Source organism: Zootermopsis nevadensis, unplaced genomic scaffold, assembly GCF_977971745.1.
Source record: "Zootermopsis nevadensis isolate Lab colony 2312 unplaced genomic scaffold, Znev_1.0 Znev_ptg000028l, whole genome shotgun sequence".
Classification (NCBI taxonomy): Eukaryota; Metazoa; Arthropoda; class Insecta; order Blattodea; family Termopsidae; genus Zootermopsis; species Zootermopsis nevadensis.
In genome coordinates, this window is record NW_028259160.1 from 24,724,287 (window position 1) to 24,740,106 (window position 15,820).

At 38.0% G+C, this 15,820-nt stretch overlaps 1 protein-coding gene across 17 annotated transcripts in view; it reads left to right on the forward strand.

Annotated features, from left to right (window-relative positions):
* The window catches only part of Rab3-GEF (Rab3 GDP-GTP exchange factor), a 92,338-nt gene that overhangs the window by 11,290 nt on the left and 65,228 nt on the right, over window positions 1–15,820 (forward strand). For 11 of the 17 annotated variants that reach the window (XM_087357615.1, XM_087357606.1, XM_087357621.1 and 8 more), the window contains 9 exons: window positions 1,092–1,869; window positions 2,693–2,855; window positions 5,352–5,613; window positions 6,974–7,131; window positions 7,214–7,355; window positions 7,434–7,592; window positions 8,780–8,911; window positions 9,519–9,589; window positions 9,931–10,057. In XM_087357615.1, the coding sequence (XP_087213741.1) occupies window positions 1,572–1,869; window positions 2,693–2,855; window positions 5,352–5,613; window positions 6,974–7,131; window positions 7,214–7,355; window positions 7,434–7,592; window positions 8,780–8,911; window positions 9,519–9,589; window positions 9,931–10,057 (1,512 nt within the window). In that variant the 5' untranslated portion in view covers window positions 1,092–1,571. Of the gene's footprint in view, window positions 1–132; window positions 382–436; window positions 634–1,091; window positions 1,870–2,692; window positions 2,856–5,351; window positions 5,614–6,973; window positions 7,132–7,213; window positions 7,356–7,433; window positions 7,593–8,779; window positions 8,912–9,518; window positions 9,590–9,930; window positions 10,058–15,820 lie in introns of those variants that run through there. The other 6 variants (XM_087357616.1, XM_087357623.1, XM_087357619.1 and 3 more) reach the window with 4 other exon arrangements.

Genomic DNA, 15,820 nt, shown 5'->3' on the forward strand with positions numbered 1-15,820 from the left:
CCCTCCCACCAGAGGCAGTGACTCTTAGTCCTCCTGGCATGACAACAGACCCATTAGTGTAAGCACACTCCCCATTTATAGTTACAAGGTACTGTTTTCAAATTCAAGTTAAGTATTTCATACACGGGAATGGTTTATCGTAGCAGGGGACGACATCTTGTGCTTCACACAACATTGATGAAGATTAGCTTTATCTAAAAGGCCTCACAGACTACCAAGCTCCAAAATATATTGAATTTTAGAATTTTTACATTTATATTGGTTTGCTTTTTTAAAACAATAGACAATGTAACAATGTCCAAGCAAAATATCGTAATTGAATGTTCAGATTTTGTGCAAGACGGGGAACTTCTCCGGAAGGACTCTTTTTCCATGGACATAGTAAGTTATGCCATAACCATTTTCTGTCCAAATAATCATCGTTCATATACGCCATTTGAATGTTACAGAAAGATAGAGAATTACTGCGTAACTCGTATTTCTGTATTTGTTACTTCGCTTTGTTTTACTGTTTTTCACAAGAAGAGATCTACCTTCCCTCTTTCACAGTCATCATTTCCTAGTGCTGGACCCAGAAATGACCACCGCAGCAGTCCGCCCAGCGCCTCCCTGCAGCACTTTCTGATTCTTACAGTGCTGTGTGACATTCTTTTAACTTGAAGTGTGGAATCTGTACCAGCTAACTTGTTGGGGAAAGAAGGAATGCTTACAAAATTGTAATTTGGAAGCCTCAAATGAAGAATTTGGCAAATGTGGGAGGATAATATGAGAAAGAGGTTTTTAAAATTGTAACTTGTGCTTAACTGGCTCAGGGTAGGATAAATGGCAGGGTTTTATTGACATGGTAATCGGAAGGTGTCTTAACCAGCTGAATAATTAACAGATTTTCAGATAAGGTCCTTTACTATGAAATTAGTTTCTTATGTCTTCTAAAGAAGAAATTTAAATTTTGTTTAGAGTATCATGGGTGAAATCATGCACACACACATTGTGTGTCACTACAGAAGAGATTTGCTTTCCCCAAAAGAGATTTTTGTAGTGAAGTAACAAATTTCTGTCTCGATTGACCTTGTCATGTGTTTTTTCTGCAGCATGAGAACAGCCGTGTTCCTGTGGCTCTCATCTCATCAATGCCATGACTCCTCGTAGACTCAACCCTACTGGAGGAAGAAGCATCAGATGGACTCATAAACTTTATCATCATATGTTCATTGTGCGGTGACCCCTCCACATCTATGCTGTTTTCATGGGATGAATAAAGGGAATGGTTTTTCACAGCCATTCATGTTGCAATAAATGATTCTTACCTTTTCTTTAAATGTGAATATTGTAAGATATTTAGTCATGTTTGTGCTCTGCGAAAAGTTTAGTTATCTTCAGAGGCAGAATTTGTTAGTGATGGTACAGTGGCTGTACGTTTGTTCGCTATCTGCAACGTAGTGCGTGACATGTGAGTGTTGCCATTTTGTTTACTACTATCAAGCTGTGCTCATTTTGACTGTTATGTTAATCGTACCACGGGCTAGAGAACATTAGACTCTTCCTGTGAGCTGAAAGATAGAACTCTAACAATGTGTGACATCCAGAAGAAATTCTTATGTCCTCGTCTTGTGGACTATCTTGCCATCGTGGGAGCTCGTCCCCAGGGAACTGCGCGTGCCCGCACTGGGTCGGCAGTAGGATCGTCTCCGTCTGTGCAGGCGCCCGAGCTCTTGCGGAGGTATCCCACGGAGGACCACAAGGACTTCCCGTTGCCTCTCGACATGGTGTACTTCTGCCAGCCCGAAGGGTGTGTTTCTGTTGGACCACGACGCACTGCATTGCGCGAAGCTACGTCATTTGTGTTCACCCTCACTGAGAAGGACTCAGGTAGGAGTCCTGCAAAATGTTGTCCTGATCAATAAATCCTACATTACTTTGAAGTTGATTTAACTTATGTTATGTGACTAGGTACATTTATTTTTCTTTTAATTTTGAGGGTGCTGGGCTCAGTCCAAAATTAGTGTGCAACATGCTTTGGCAGGTGTTTCATAGCATTTGAGAGAGAATTACTTATATGGTACATTTATCTGGATGTAATCAGTTTATTTTAAGTTAAAACTGTAAGGTTTACTCCGACATTTGGTTAGAGTATGATTTTATGAATGTTGGTATGGTAAAGTATGAAGCGGGCTTAAATAATATTGATACTTTATGAGTAAATGTTTGTCATATTATCAAGAAAGCACAGATTTATTACGAGGTTGAACTACTTATTGATGTTTAGGGAAACAATCAGTTTTTATCCTGAGAACAAAACAAATAAACTGTGTGTTAAGTGAACTGGTTACAGAGGTCCAACTGATGAACACTTGCAGTAATACTCGAGATACTCTCATTCTATTTTTTGGCAAATTTCTTTCTAGAACTTAATGATCTTGGTTATTTTTATAATCATTTTACTTTTATTTTCCTCTGCTGCTTGTACAAGTTATGCTGTTTTGCTTGTTTCAACATTTATTGCCTTTCTTTTATCACATGTTTTAGTGCAGATAAATTGTTACAGTTTTGTAAAATAAAGACGTTCCTTCTGTACACTACCACGTGCAGTGTTGTTAAAGCCATGGATCTTAAATCATTAACTAGAGCAAGTCCAGTGGTGTGATATTTCTGTTGTTTTTCATGAAATTCGGTTGCCGTCATGTTTGCACAGGGAAAAGTCGATATGGGATCTGCGTCAATTTTTATCGTCCCTTGGAGCGAGTCCCTCCAGGTGGAGGTTTAGGGGGCCCTTGTAGGGACCGGCACTCATCCACTTTCCGGAGAGAATCTTGGAGGAAAAGCATGGAGAAGAGCTCCGATTCAGCATTTTCAAGGTTAGCGACCCATTCTTTTACAAAGATAGGTGATTTTGTTTTGAGGTGAAAATGATAGCAGTTAATGTCCACAAGTTCATTCATGAGTTTCACTCATAGATGATGTGAAGAAATGTTGCCCACACTGTAGAGGCAGGGAATGCTTTTAATTTATGTAGTGAAATTTTAACTCTATAATAGATAGAGACCAAGGGAGTTGAGGAGTTACTTGAACCATAGATGATGAAGTGAACAGAAGAGAAAGATGATAATTATGTAATTAGGAGCTTCTTAATTTGTATTTTTAGAGTAGTTAAATAAAGGTAGGAAAATATTTTATGTGTGCTGTGAAAGGGTGGGAGATTAGACGATCTGAATACAACTATATTATTTAAGCATTGACTTTGAAATACAACTTTATTACCTGAACATTAGTATTGAAATGTTAATATTTGAATAATGAAATTGTGTTCTGGTGGTCTACAGGTAATTGTTTTGTGATTCACTGTCATAAACTGTAAAACCACGTCTGTAGTCAACATAAGCCAATTATGGTAAAACTGTAAACCAATACTTGAACACCAATAGAATGCTGTGGAGGGTAATTTTCAACATGTGTGAAATCATGCAGGTTATTCCAAGTTAAATGAATGTAAATGTCGTGGGGACATGCGAAGTAGTCCAGAAAACAAAGGAAACAGCTACTAAGTAGAATAAATAAATAAAAGTGACATTAATGTTTAAATAATAAAGTTGTATTCCGGTGGTCTAACGAGTGAAGTTCTTGAAATCCAATGGCACGAAACATAAAACAAATTTTAAATGTGTGAGGTTAGTTGAAATAAGATTTATAAGATATTGTAAATGCGTCATATTGTGATTATATATTATTAAAATATTTATTAAAAACTTTTGCCGTCAATCACAAATATAATATTGTTAAAAGATTAAAACATCAATTAACGTTCCTATCGAGTACTCGATTACATTGGAACTTACACGACTAGTTTCGGCTATAATTTAGCCATCAATTATCATTGATAAAATTGAAACTTTACTTCACAGTCATACACAAAATATTGAAGTCACTACAAATAAGAAATAGAAACCTAATAGTGACCTGCGATAATACAACCAACGAAGAAAAATACAAAGGACCAGAACATCATCAGAAAAATGAAGAATATAAATCATAAAAACAATAACAATCAGTAATTTCATGTAATAAGTTTAAACTACATAACACCCGTTGATGGCTAAATTATAGCCGAAACTAGTCGTGTAAGTTCCAATGTAATCGAGTACTCGATAGGAACGTTAATTGATGTTTTAATCTTTTAACAATATTATATTTGTGATTGACGGCAAAAGTTTTTAATAAATATTTTAATGAAATAAGATTGTTAAATGAGACTCACCAACCCTGAGGAGAATTGTTTGCCTTATGATTATTAGAAAGTGTGAAACATAAATATTCTCTGAGGTTCAAGTGGTTAGTTGTAAGTAACTGACTACCTTACAAACTCACCTAACAAATAAGAGACCTAACTACTTAACCAAACAGCATCTAATCATTGACATACTTGACTGTCTGATGAAATGCATGGTGCTTGGTCTTGCTTGAGCAGTTGGTAATTATTCAGCTTGTTTAAAAAATTCTTTTCTTCTGGAGTCTTGATTACAAAAGCTTAAAATTTGACCTTGGTGCTGAATCCAGTTCAGATTTGTTTCTCTACCATCCTTCTGTCTGTGCCGTGGTCTCAATGCTTGCACCTTTCCTTGAGATTTTCAACTTCATCTCGTCTCCCCGACTAGAGTCATTGCCTGGCCCATGTTGCTAAATAAGTACGAATTATGAAGCTCCTCTTTCATTCATCTCTCTGGGTAACTTTTTTTTACATTTTCTTACACATCATCATGACCAAGATCTTATTTGGAACACCGAATACTGAAATAATGTGATCACAGCACATCAGTATTCCCAGGGTCTCAGGCCAAATCTCTGCCAGAACCTGAAGATCCAAGAAAAGAGTTCATTAGAAACTGGACTAAAGTTTTTTAAATTTATTTAACAATGCCTCTGTCAATTAAATATGCCATACAGAATTAGATGATGTATGTGCTCAGGGAACTATGAATTTCTGTCTCTTTGCCAAGATTTGAACCTGCCGTCTCTGAAATCTGAAGCAGGTGTGATGATTTTTAAAATGTAATAAAATTAAATGTTGATTATTAGATTTTGGGTTCTGATGGGAGTGAGTACAAAGATAGCTGTCTTCAGGGTTGTTGCGCTGTTTAGTCAAGGAGAAGTTTGTCGAAGTTTTGTCATCACGGTGATGATGATTACCCTAAAGATGGGGGTGGCAAGCATCTCTGGCTTCTATCAGACACAGTGGAACACCCCAGAAAACAACCATCTTCTTTAAAATATTTATGACATTTATAGACATGAAAGCTGCATACTTCTGATACCTTGGAGACATTGTCTGATTGCTGTTATTACTGGCCTTGCATTAGTGTGCATCGTAGGTCAGAAAGACCGTCTCATAGTTGTGTCTTGTGGTATGACCCTACCATCAGCGACTACCGCAGCAGCAACGTGGCTCCCAGTGACTCAGATCGAGACTGTCCGCCAAGCCGGCGTGACTCTGAGACATCGCATGGTCTCCACCAACAGTCTTCAGTATCTGGCCCCCGCCTTGGAGTGACCGTCCCGAGCAATGACTCGGAGAGCGGAGGTTCCCACTCGCCCTCGCCAAGAGCAAGTAGAAGAAGACAGGTGAGTTGTTATAGCGAGCATCATTGCGGCTTGAATCATTCAATTTTAGTAGGATTTGAGGCTTTCACGGTAGTGATTCCAATGATTTCCGTCTTCTGGCTTGTTGCGCTTGTAGTCTGGTAGATCGTCCTATTTCGGATTTAAATTCAGGTAGCATTAGACGCTATTTCACAATTGCTCAGCCTTTGGGGCAACTATCAGCATTCTGACAATGTTGCCTGAAGTCTACACACAACCTGACATTGGGAATTATTGTAGATCGCATTTGCATTCATTCCTGTGTTTCTTAAACATCATATCAATAGTTCTTTGTCCCATTTCTGTAAGATAGCAAATTTTTAAATTTAAAGGGCACTTGCTTTGTTACATTACTATATCTAGTGCAGAGATTTTATGATGTAAAATGATGTGGGAAAATGGTTATGAACTGTGAATAGAACAATCTGGAAGAATGTGGTCATTCCCCGTTTCAAGGTACTATTTGTCTATTCACTTGGAGAGACTGAGGAAAACGATAAAGTTTGGTTGGATTAGCCGGTAACGTGGCCAGAATTTTAACTGGGTTTCTGTAAATGTATGGAGTTACTGCTGTTCCAACCTGCTCGTTACTGCCTAGTATTCTGTAGAATTGTCACTTTTTTTAAGTTTCTAATTTTCTGGAGCCACTGCCACTACTAAATGGAAACATGAAGGTTCATTCTATGAAATGACAGGCTGTGATAATGGATGGACAAAGTTCTTGAGCTGTTCTGAGTACTGTCATGTGAAAGTGGCCAGAACCTGAAGCTCCATCTTAGTTCATAAACACAGGTATTTCGAGATTCTTACCTTCATCTTCACGTTGTATGGGATTGATTTAATGTAATTTAGCCTGTTTTTAGTCGCCTTATTACCTGAAGGAACTTATAAAGTCATGAAAAGCAGTCTGTGTAAGTGCTCACTGGTTGGCATCTCCTGGAAGAATGCTAATGACTGTACTACAGTATTTTGGTGTGTTAGTGTAATGAAATCAAGGAGTTTATGATGAATTTTTCAGAATTTTACAGAATTGTAAATTTCCATTACCGTATTCTCAGCATCTTTCCCTGGGTTGATATTCTTTGAATTTCTTGGAGATCATTCTTTCCACTTTCTTCTGTAGTGCTGTATAAAATCTTTTGTGGTTTAAATTTGTAGCTCTTTTATTATTTGTTAGGATCTTTTATGTATGTAAGGAGGTGCAATGTGTAGTTCAAATCATGAAACATGTTCACTTTTGCCATGACCACCTGCTCTGGAATTCTTGCACTCACACACACATCATCATTTTCTCATATTGCAATCTCCGTTGTAGTGGTAACTTGCCTGCTCCTTGTTACAGCGGGTTCGGAACCACTCTCTGACGTCTCTCTGTCTGTTGTCACACCACCCCTTCTTCTCAATATTCCGTGAGTGCCTGTTCATTTTGAAGAAACTCATTGATGCCTGCAATGAGAACACATCACCACGACGTGTGGGTGCTTCCAGACAAGTCTCTAGGTAAATGGTCTGATTTGTGGTGATTGGTTCTTTTGTGAATTTTGAGAAGTTGGCTGTTTATCACTGAATATTTTCTGCACAGGGACACTGTATGGAGTGTCCTGACGGGACGCGCTTACGAAGGCACACCCGCCATTGTTCTGCATGATGTCCGAGAGATCGAGACTTGGATTTTGAGGCTACTCAGTGCACCTGTACCAGTCCCAGGGAAAACAAGAGTTGAGGTATGTCTGCACTCGGCGTTCTGCTCTCCAGTGAGACTGTTGAAAGGAATGCATGCAACCCTCACTTTATTGTTGCAGATTGAAATATTATCTCCCACTCTCCATCCCTCACTCATCTTCGCACTGCCAGACCACACTCGATTCTCTCTGGTGGACTTCCCCCTCCACCTGCCACTGGAACTGCTGGGAGTGGACATGTGCCTCAAGGTGATGATGCTGATCCTCCTGGAAAACAAGGTACGTTGGTGGGGCTGAATGGGGAATCTAGGTGTTGATGAGATGGAGATTTTAAATAGGAGTGGAGGAAAGATGCAAACTGGATTGAAGTGACTCTGCATGTGGTTGAGTCTTTGAATTTTGTGATCATATTAATGAACTTTATGGTTCCATAGTAAGAAGGAATTTATTGACCAGGTGGGTAATTATCAGTTTCTCATTGAATTCTGTGTACTGTGGAGTTGTTAAGTTAGTTGTGGGGAACCGACTTGGAAGGCATAGGAGATGTGAGGGTGTCATTAAGATGGAATAGGCCATGACAAAGTATGGGGGGTGGAATGCTCAGGGTTGTGTCCAGTCATGGGTTTTGGTATTAATGATGTTGTATCTTGGAGTTTCTTTACCACAGAGTTAGTTTTGTAAAACTAAACAGAAAATAGAAACAAAAGTTTATTACAGAATTAATTTTGGCCAAGTGTAAACAAGAAAGCAATGTCTTGGCACAGCTAGAGTTTTTGGGGCAACTGGAAAACCTGCGGAATTCTCGCCAACCTGAAAAAGATCCTCGGATAAACTAAAAATAAGGCTGTTTCTCGTAGCCTCCTGAAAAACATCTAGGATTGTCTTGAAAGGCTCTGTGTACAATAATTCATAATATTCACAATCATTGACAAAACTTAATGGGGAAGGAAAAAAAACACTCAGTCGCTCACTGGTTGGCTGTCTGGCAGACTGGCCAATGGACCAGCTGACTGAATGAATCTTGTAGTAAAGTAAAAGATTGATTGAGGTGTGGTTTTTGAGACAGTAAAGTTTGAACCTGGAATTACATTTTATATCCAGAGTGTAGGTGATAGAGTATGAAGCACTTACATTCATAGTATTGTAAATGTTACAGAGAATTGAAGTGAGAACTTCCACAAAGTGTTCAGTTCCACTAAAATGCATCACTGTATGATTTTCCTGTAACCTTGAAGCATATAATTTTATGATGTTCGTGTAATGAAACCATATTTATTGCATATTATTTTGGACAAGACTGCTGCTTTATGTGGAAAAAAATGCACTGCCAAGTGTAAACAAACATTACATTGTGAAAGTTATGAACTTCTCAGCCCTTGTCTCTTGAAGCATGTGCTGCGTTATTAGGTGCCCTTACATTCCCTTAAGTCTGAACTCTCTGATGTCACCACTTCGTTCTTTTGCAGCTCGTGCTGCAGTCTCGTGACTACAATGCACTTTCCATGTCTGTGATGGCATTTGTCACCATGATCTACCCTCTTGAGTATATGTTTCCTGTGATACCACTGTTGCCAACCTGCATGAGCTGCGCTGAACAGGTATTTGAGTGATATTTGACGCTGCACTGTGAACTAACTATTTACTCAGTGGAAAGAAGGGCCGGCGTTAGGGTAGTTTTTAACCCCAGGACCAGCATCCATTACTTTTGACAGGCGCATGCACTGTTTAAATTCTCACTCTGTTGCTTCACTTAAGATTGTTTTAGCAGCTGTGATGTTAGTTCAGATGGGGATTTCCTGCCAGCTATGTGGTATAAGAGAGAAGTTATTGAAGAATGTAAATCAGAATTTTAAACTACAAAAAAATGGTGGTACTGTCTAAGGGGCTAATACTCCAGCCTTATATTTGAGAGACTGCAAGTTCAAATCTTGATTGACACTGACTGAGGATTTTTATTTTTTTATTCAGTCCCTCCATGCAGATACTGGCAAATGCCCGAAGAAAATGCTCTGAAATTATGTTGATATACAATGTATGATTCACTGCTGCATAAGAAACATTATGATTTCAAAAAATGGTACATTGAGCTTGATTGATGAGTTTCCAGGACTGTAGGTCACAAGATGCTTATGTCCCATATGAAATAGAAATCTAAAGAAATATGTGAATAGTTAAAAGAAGGACACCATTTTTTGTTTGTTAAAGCTGTTGCTGGCACCCACACCATTCGTCATAGGCGTACCAGCAAGCTTCCTGCTGTACAAGAAGAACTTTAGGTATGTTTACATGTAATGTCTGAGAAACATATGATTTCAAATTTGAGGTTATGAAAGATCAGTATTGCAGTGCATTTCACAGCAGAGCTTTCATAGCTAAGGCTGTCTTAAGATTGGAACTTCAAATTTGTGTGGAATTAAGGAAGAAGAGGCACTTTTAATTAGCAGCTGCATTGAATATTTGAAGTTATATAGTGTGCACTTTGAGCTGAAAAATTTAATGGCATGATATCTTACAATTTTAAATGGCCGTACAATCAATCAATTAAGTAAATGATAATTTTGGGCTAGAACGTCTTTTCCTGTTATGTCGCACATTTTCATTTGCCTGTCATTGTCAGGCTTCCTGATGACATCTGGCTTGTGGATCTGGATTCAAATAAGATCACACCACCATCTGGTCCTGCGGACGATATCCCAAACCTTCCAGAGCCTGAGGGCACAATCCTCAAGAACCACCTGAAGCAGGTGAGTCCTTCATGGTGACTTGATAGACTGAATGAGAATATCGAGGAGTACAGGCATGGACTGAACATTTTATGAGCCCCATTTGAGTTCCTACCTCACCCATCTCTGTTTACGTTAGATCTAATCTGAAGGAAGCCCTTGAATGACCCCTCTAACCTGTTCTTATGGTTTGTATTCTTATTCTGTGGAGCCAGCCCGCAGTTCTTCCCAGTTGGGGACAGTTTTGTGTCTTAAAAATATTTTTTTATTCTCTAAGTATTTGAAATATGTTTCCTTCGTACTTGGATTTTACATATTTTCTGTTCAAAATCTCATTTTTATATGGCAGAATGACAATTTTCCATGTTCCTTATTTGATGTGGAGATAGTTTTCTGGTCATTTAGGGATGAAAATTAATAACTCATCATTTGTATTCTCTGAGTATTTCACTGCATTCAGCAGCTATGAAGAAATTGAAAAATTAGTGAATTTGTGCAAATATGTAACCTAAGTATAACAAGTTCTTCTCTGACTGCCAGCCATGTCAGGTGGTTGAAAGATGAAAAGACTGTCATTGCGAGTACCCTGACAACAAGGCTGAAGAAGGTTCTTGAAATGTTGGTTTTTTAAACTTTCAACCTCCTGACATGGCTGGTATCCGGAGAAGAATTTGTTATGTTCAAATATTATTTGATGTTTATGTCTTGTGACATAACTAGCAATGAAAGTACAAACTCAAAACCATCATGGAAAACATAACAAAATATTAATTTTTTCCTTTTTATATAGAACTTCAACTTCATTATGCACAGAATGTCCATAGGATTATGTTTAGTATTTTAAAGGTTATGAATTTGTTTGTTTATTATACATTTCAAGGTCTGTTGAAAGAAGTAAAATATTTCCAGAATACAAAACTGATTTATATCAAGCCAGTTTGATCCTGCATTAGGCATTGAAATGTTGGTAGACTTCAGATAGCACAGACCTTAAATATCAGCTGCAGTGAACTGCAGACGTAAAACATGGACGTTGTAATTGAAAGTAGACACGAAGTGATGATAAAAAATAACCTATTTACCTATGAACTTATCAGAGTCTTTATTCCAGAAATAATGTTTGGTGAAATTTAGAATCGGTCAGGCGCTTTTTTTGACGTGAGGTTTCATTTTTAATAAAAATGGCCGCAGTTGCCACAAATAGCTATATTCAGTTTCAGAGAATATGTTCCATTTCTTTGTCTTTTTTCGTTAGCAGCTGCCCAACTCTTTATCTGTCACATTTTACTAGCAGGTGAAAGAAAATGTTAAATTTTGGTCTTAATTACACTTCTTTTCCATGTATTTCACATATAGCTCATTCTACTCATTGCACATAGCATTATGGCTCAGCTGATTTACATCAGGTAATAGCATGTTACAGTTTGCCTTCCCTGAAGAGGCGCTAATTGTTCAGCTTGTCATCGCTGCAGATACCTCCTTTTGATCCCATTTTTATCCTGTTTAATAAAGTTTGCATCATCACAAATTACTTCCCCCAATGTTCACTTTGGCGTTATCCTGCCATCTGTGCCCCAGTGTCACGAGAGATTTCTTTCCATCAGATATTCCTCTTTCTTGGATACTCCACCCTATTACTTTTTGTTCACAAACTGTATATAATAAGCATCTAAACAGCGAGTTATAAAATACAGTCCATGTTAAAGGAGATAAAATTATCAAATAAGAACTGATTAAGTGGTACCTAATTTTCTGTAATTATAATATGAATTGTGAAATAAATTTCGAACTATTTCAGTATGGGCTGCAGCATGGAAACTTGTGTGTCCATGTAATACTTAACTATATATTGCTCTTTGTGCTGGTATGAAATCATAGTTATGAAAGTTTTATGGGGATCTTCGTAATGTGTTTCAGAAAATCTCACAGTGGCATGGCTGCCACACAAACTTTGAACATGGTTTGACAATAATGCCACTTTTGTTAATCCTCTCCTGGCCCGAACACTCCATATAAATTGTCACTCCTGACGCGTCTGTTCCAAAGCATTGCTTTATTATATAATATTTGGAGGCAGTATTTCTTTCACATATTAGCTCCAGTTTCTGAGTTATTTGCCTTGACATGAATTAATGTGAAGTAACTTACTACTTACTCCATGGAGCTGAGCCCTTCCTGAGAGGCCAACAGTCACTCAGCCATTCAAGAAGTTGCCCACCAAAATTCTATATGCATTTATCTTCTCTCCCATGCATGCTAAATGCTCTGCCCACCTCATACACCTTGACTTGGTCAGTCTCATTATATTTGTGATGAGCACAACTTATGAAAGTCCTCAATATGCAACTTTATCCATTCTGCTAGTAATTAATCCCTCTTAGGTCCAGATATTCTCCTCAAACGCCCTCAGTCTACGTTCCTCCCTTAGTGTCAGAGACCAAGTTTCATATCCATACAAAACTACAACAAATTAAGTTTTGTACATTTTAATCTTTACATTTTTAGACAGCAGATGGGAAGACAAAAGGTTCTGAACTGAATGCTAGCAAGTATTACCCAAATTCATTCTGCTTGTAATTTCCTCATGAATCAAATTTTCATTTGTTACTGTCACTCCCACATATCTGAACTTCGTGACATTTTCAAATGATCCTTTAGCTATCTTTATGTTACGATTTTTCCCCGCATTCTGGTGTTGAGACATTAGTTTTCTCTGAGTTTACTTCTAGACCAACCTCCTTACTAGCGTCAGTTAGAGCATCTTTGTTTTTTCTCTATGGTTTTAATGTTATCCCCCAGTAGATTTACTTCATCAGCATACACCAGAAGCTGATGGGACACATTCAGTTTCACCCCCACTTGGTTTTATTTGGCCTTTCCAATTGCATATTCTAAAGCAAAGTTGAAAAGGAATGGTGATAATACATCTCTCTGTTTTAGACCACATTGAATAGGAAATGTGTCAGACAAATGTTAACCTATATTGACTTTGCTATAGGTTTTGTTTTTTCCAAAATTTTACAAATGTAAAGTAATTATTTTTACAATATTTTATTTTCCGTCTATACACAAACTTAAAATAATGTTGTTAAAATTACTTAAAATTATAACATTCTCAGTAGATACTGCATCTTGTTACATTTTTTGTTATCGACGACATGTTTCAATGTGTATTACATCATCATCAGGTCGATCAATTTTAATATATTTTAAAAACTGTTGTACATCTTGCGTTGCGTATATTGATTAATTTGATTTGTTTAATTTTAAATTTTTGTTTGTAATACACATTGAAACATGTCGTCGATAACAAAAAAAAATAATGTAACAAGATGCAGTATCTACTGAGAATGTTATAATTTTAAGTAATTTTAACAACATTATTTTAAGTTTGTGTATAGACGGAAAATAAAATATTGTATCAATAAAACACAAACATGACGCAATTAAGATATTAATTATTTTTATAAAATAATATGATAAAATGTGGGATTACAGTCTGTCTGAGTAGGGTCATGAGATAGTTGTTATTTCTCTGTGAAAGTAAAAAATGATGGGTTCTCGTGAACATGTTAACGAACCTCTGAGTTCCGTAAAAGACTGACAATTTCTCGACTAGTTGAGAACGCCGTTAGTTCATTAAGAACTGTGCTGTGCTACAGCCTTCGGAGTTCAGAACACCCTTTTCCAGCCACCCACAGTACTGCCATGCATAGGCTTGGCCAACTAAGGGGTCTGCAAGCCATATAGAAACCTCAGGTCTTCTCCCCAATAGCCCTCCACCGCTCCAACTTTATCATCGAGGCATTTCCTCTGAATGCATTCTGACCTAGGTTTGAGCCTGTGTCACATATTGCTCCACAAACTTTGTCAGGTGGGCCTCTTCCCCTTGTCTTGGCTACTGGGCCTGGGAATCCATGTTCTTTTACCCTCTTTGTTGCAAAAATGTGAACTGAGGTCTTTGTTAGGACACATTCTTGCAACAGCGTGAACCAATGTCATTTCTGGAGTACACTGTTGCAATGTCTAAGGTCATTGCTGGATAATTATTGCAGCAGTAACCTTACGATAACATTGTTGCATTTGTGACTCGCTTGGTCTCCCTAATGGCGTCAGTGCTTGTGATGTACTGCGAAGAATGTCTTTGGAATTCAGTGTGCTCCAAAGAGTACTTTACCAATCTTGTTTTAATTTATTATTTGTGTAATGTTTCAGTTGAAACTGAAGTACGTGAAGGGAAGTATGGTCAGAATTTTTATTGTGTTTAATTCTGTTTGAAATTTGATATTTAGGCATTTTAAGTGTGACGTCTCTGCTGTTGTCCAGAATACCATCTGTCAGATGAAACCTGCATTGCCGGTTAAATGAGTAAGGTGGATTTGCGAGTTGGTTACAGAGAGAAGTTTGTTAAGCTCTTCCATGCTGCAGTCTGCATGAACTTCTGTTTGCATTGTGATTGTAAGATTGGCAAAGGACACGAGAGTTTGATGCTGAAGTTGCAACTTGTTCCATATTTGTTATAAAGTCACATGAGGAAGCAGTTTCTGTATTTCCTAACAGGATGAATGATCCGTCATTTTGGCAACTTGTTTTCCCTAAATACCAAGCCATGATGTAGTGGTTAGCAACCCTGCATCATGTTCAGGAGGTCACATTCAAATCTTGCATTGTCCCTCCCTTGTGAAACGCTGCTATCACAATGACCAGCTTTCTCTTTCTCACATGACAAGTGCTTTGCACTTGAACCCTTCATTGCGGTGGAACTCAGTGGCATGGGATTATTTTGTAGCACTTTTGACTGCTCAGTCTAGGCATTTAATGTATTGCTATCCATCCTTTGTAAGTAGATGGATATTTGCGTAGGTGGGCACGCGGGCTCTGACTTGGTGGTTCAGCCTGAGTGTACCGGTGTCTTACTGTAGTGTCACACGATTCTGTATTAGGAACAACTGGTTCTCTTGTTACATGTGACAGATGCAGAACTTCATGTGACTCCACAAAATAGGCAGGAATTAGAAAATTAATTTCCATGTGTCATATTCACCAGAATCTACGACAGCATTGTAAAATCTAAACAATGCCCTAAAATCGATAGTTGACAGTAGAGATAAAGTTGTGTCCCTGTGTCTAAATAGCTTCCTTTGAGTGGTTAACACTCCTGATTTATATTCGGGAGGTTCTGGGTTCAAATCTGAGGCCAAAGATTTGCTATCCTGACTGGGTTTTTTTGTGGTTTTTCTCAGTCCCTCCAGGCAAATGCCGGGATAGTACCTTAAATTAGGCCACGAACCTTCAACATCCATTCCAGTTCATTATTCATTGTTATCCTCTTTGGAAGCATCGGTGGTTCAGTGGTAGAATGTTAAACAAGGAAAGAAGATGACGTTCCAGGAATTAAAACGAGAAGCCGAGAATAGGGACAACTGGAGAGCTCTTTTTGGGCAGAGCAATGGACCTGTCGTAAGACAGAACACTTAATAATAATAATCCTCTTTGATGCTGTATAGTCTGAACTACTTAAAAAGTGCAGTTAAATAATCTGTAAACAATTAAAATAAGATACAGTTGCTTGTAGGTGAGTGGTATGTGGTTCCATCCTCGTACCCGCTAGCTGCCCGCTGTCTTGGTCATTCAGCCCATAACCAGTGACTCTTTTTTGCAGACATTTCTGACTTGTCCATTTGCCTCAGTATTGGCTTTGCTATTGTTGATTAATGCACCTTTATCATGCTTCATGCTACTCTGTTGCCGTTCAGAAATCTGAATTTATTCTCCTAAACATAA